This window comes from Poecilia reticulata, linkage group LG6, assembly GCF_000633615.1.
Source record: "Poecilia reticulata strain Guanapo linkage group LG6, Guppy_female_1.0+MT, whole genome shotgun sequence".
NCBI classification, from domain to species: Eukaryota; Metazoa; Chordata; class Actinopteri; order Cyprinodontiformes; family Poeciliidae; genus Poecilia; species Poecilia reticulata.
This window is the reverse complement of record NC_024336.1, coordinates 1,664,756-1,668,095: the sequence shown is the minus strand read 5'-3', so window position 1 is coordinate 1,668,095 and position 3,340 is coordinate 1,664,756. Positions and strand designations below refer to the sequence as shown.

The 3,340-nt window shown below is 38.6% G+C and overlaps 1 protein-coding gene across 1 annotated transcript in view; it reads right to left on the bottom strand.

The window, feature by feature from the left end:
• The window catches only part of kitlga (kit ligand a), a gene marked incomplete in the record, with an annotated part of 43,917 nt that overhangs the window by 1,401 nt on the left and 39,176 nt on the right, over window positions 1-3,340 (bottom strand). Inside the window, 2 exon segments of the mRNA NM_001297464.1 lie at window positions 2,501-2,610; window positions 2,836-2,933. Coding sequence (NP_001284393.1) covers window positions 2,501-2,610; window positions 2,836-2,933 — 208 coding nt within the window.

Genomic DNA, 3,340 nt, shown 5'->3' with positions numbered 1-3,340 from the left:
GTGAAAGCGGCGTGACCACTGTACGTAAAACAACAAAGAAGATCTTAATGTGCCGTAATGTATCTGGATGAATCGCTAACGTCGTCTGAATGTGGCATTTTTCCTCKTTGAAAAWTAGACACATTCTAATTTCACCGTTCTGTGCRTCATGCGCTGGTCTCAGGTGATTTACATTCRTTCGCGGACTGCGTGCGATGCTTCCTTGTGACTGTCCATGGCAGATTTACTGGAGAAACTGTAGCCTTGAGATTCAGATGACACTGTTTCCATTTCCCTGCTGGAAGAGTTTGGCTTGAATATAGAGCCAACCATGCACAGCATGGGTGTGAGAAAGGAAATCTGTCAAAATTTTGAAGCGACTGACTGAGYAGCAACGAGTCTAGTTTTTGAATATTTGCAATTTATCATTAATTACATTGTTTCAAAGAGTAGTACTACTTAGCTGGCACTAGTATCGAGGGTAAAGGAAAGAAGAGATTGTTTTACGGCTCTGGAACAAATTGAGAGCCTCATTGAGAASCTCCTGGTTGTTCCACCAAATGTTGATTCTGAACTCTTCCTGTGGTAAAACATTAGTATTGTTGTTTCTAAATGAACTTGTTTATTTGAACTTGTTTTCTTTGCATTAATTGAGTTCTGAAAGCACTGCATCTTTTTTATTATTTTGACCATTTCTCATTTTCTGTTAATAAGAACTARATGTTTGCTTGTAATTTTGGAGACATGTTGTTAGTAGTTCATATAATAAAAGAACAAAGTTTATTTTACTCAAACATATAAATATAAAAAGTAAAACCAGAGAAACCAACCAGTCAAAGTGGTCTCTTAATTTTTTTCCAGAGCTGTATTTAAGAGATACAAAGTGAGCAGCAGAGTGGGCCAGAAAGAAGGGATTGGCATTTATTACTGATTAAAAAACTTTTTTGTTTTAAAACCAATAAGAGTTTTCCATCAGACCGTCCCCATATTGTGAAGCCTAGTAGGAATATTTGTTTTGTAATTTAAAAATTGGGGTTTCACGTATGGTATCACGTTAAATGGAGAGAAACGCCTGGTGGGAATGGTGGTTGGTTATACAGATAATTTATTCTATCCTACCTCAAAATGTCTTTTAAGACATTTSATTTCATCCTTCTCCTCACTGCTGCCAACTCAAATTGAATTAATCTTTTAATTCATGTAAGACTTTAAAACTAACCACAAATATGGTCCTCACCTGAGATTTCTCCTTTAAGGGAGAAATGTTATGTTCAGATGGTATGAAATTGCTGTATATACCAACAATAACTTTAAAAAAATGTTGACTTCAYATCATGGCTGAATCTGATGCCTTGAAGTCRGCCTCAGTCTCTTTAAAAACCTCCAACCCTTTCCAACATACCACCACAACAGAGTTCCTCCATGTTGCGTCCAACAGTTCTTAGCAGTGCTGTAGTTTCATGATAAGCTCAGCAGACGTGCATTCCCACCAGGTGTTTGCTAATTGCTGCTGGCACTAGTCTGTAGGAGCTGGTGGAAKTCGCTGTGGAGCGCTTCCCTTAGTGCAGCTCAATCATATTTAGTTCTACAACATCCAAAATTGAGTGTTAAGTGTCTTTCTGAAAGTTTTGTTTGGCACACTCTTAACTGCAACTGCACTGAAAGGTGCTATGAGCTGAATTATGAACAYGTCATATAAAAACAAAGTTCAGACAAGCTAACGCTAGCTTCCCGCTTCGGCAAAAGTGTTTTCCTGCTGGATTAAACATTGACAGCAGAAGCAAGATATGAGTTTATTGAAGACTGTAGTTCAACCTGACAGGTGGAGTATTTGCACTTGCATTTTTAATGTTATATTGACATACTGTTTTTCTGTTTAAATGAGTAGGAAATTCTAAAACTAGTGTATTTAATTAAATGGAAGAAAATACGATATGAAAACTACTCAGCTTTGGTAGTACCCTACATACTTCTGACATATACCTTTTTACTGACTGTGACGATATATTACGCTTATATCGTAGGCGTAATATATTGTAATATACCTCAACCCAACCTAGGGTTGAGGTGGGGAAGTCAAGTAAAGGWGAGGGCTTTACAAATTCAATGCAAATTCTCAAAGCTCTAACAGCTGAAGCACTGCAGTCCAGATTTACTGTCGTTTTTATGATTTGAAGTTCCATGACCTTTCATAGTGTAACTGTATAGTAACCCTGCCTTTGGACAAAGTCCCAATTCTTTCAAAAAAACTACCACTTCGCAGTTTTTACAGTGCATATCGCTCATTTAAGAGCACACCTGCTTCTTATCAAGTTATATGACTGTGGTTTGTGTTTCCACTTCTTTCTTGGTCACTGCAGATTTTTCTATCCTCAGAAGTTAGAATAACCGARTCCAGACCGCACATCATTGATGACAAGAGATTAGACAAAATACAAAAAGAACACAAATAACAATTATGTTGCTAATTGCATCCATTTGCAAGATGCACAAGCTGTGGAAAATGACAGAAGCAGCTTACTTTTCTGACGTTTCACTGTCCGGCTGAGGTGCCATCGGATCTGGTTCTGTGAAGCCTTCTTCTTCTCCACGATTTGATCGAGGATGCTCTACGTTCCTTCTTGACCTGACCTGCAAAGGGTTAAAAAAAATAAATAAATAATGTGCCAAACGCTCACTAGACTCTGTAACGTCGGCGGAAAGTTGAAAGGCTGCCGATGGTTATAATAAATGCTGTGGAAAAAAGAAACAAGTATCTTCCGACATCACCATAAAACCCCCCGAGAAACAGATATTATCTCTGGAGCGACTCGTGAAGTTTTATGRCCTCRTGTCAGGGGTTRAACGTTAGCTCACCTTCCACACAAGCAGGAAGATTAGGGCCAGCAGTGGGATAAACAGTAAGGAGAAAAGGCTTTTCTCCACCACCTGGCGAAGGGGACTTGGCAACGAAGCTGGAATGGAAAAACAGAAAAAAGAAAATTCATAAAAWTCCTAATAACAGGTTGTAATTCTTTAAAGCATTGTTAAACCTTTTGCCTCTAGCCAGTACTGGATTTGACATACTGTAGATAAAGAAATCAATTAGTGCCTTTTTTTGATTGTACAATCGCCCTGTGTGAAATTATCAAAAGGTTCCTTCTGTTAGAGCAAAAATCAGCTAAAACGGTTGATGTAGAACCACCGTTAGACATCTGGTGTGATGTGGCATCAGGAAGCAGCCCGTCTGCAGCAGATCCATTAACTTGTGTAAGTAAGTAGCTGGAACCTGAATTTTCACTTTATCGTTTGTCCAGTGAATGTCTCAGATCCTCAGAGCTCTGAAGAAATAGAGAATTTGGTAGGCCAAGTTAACCCCTAC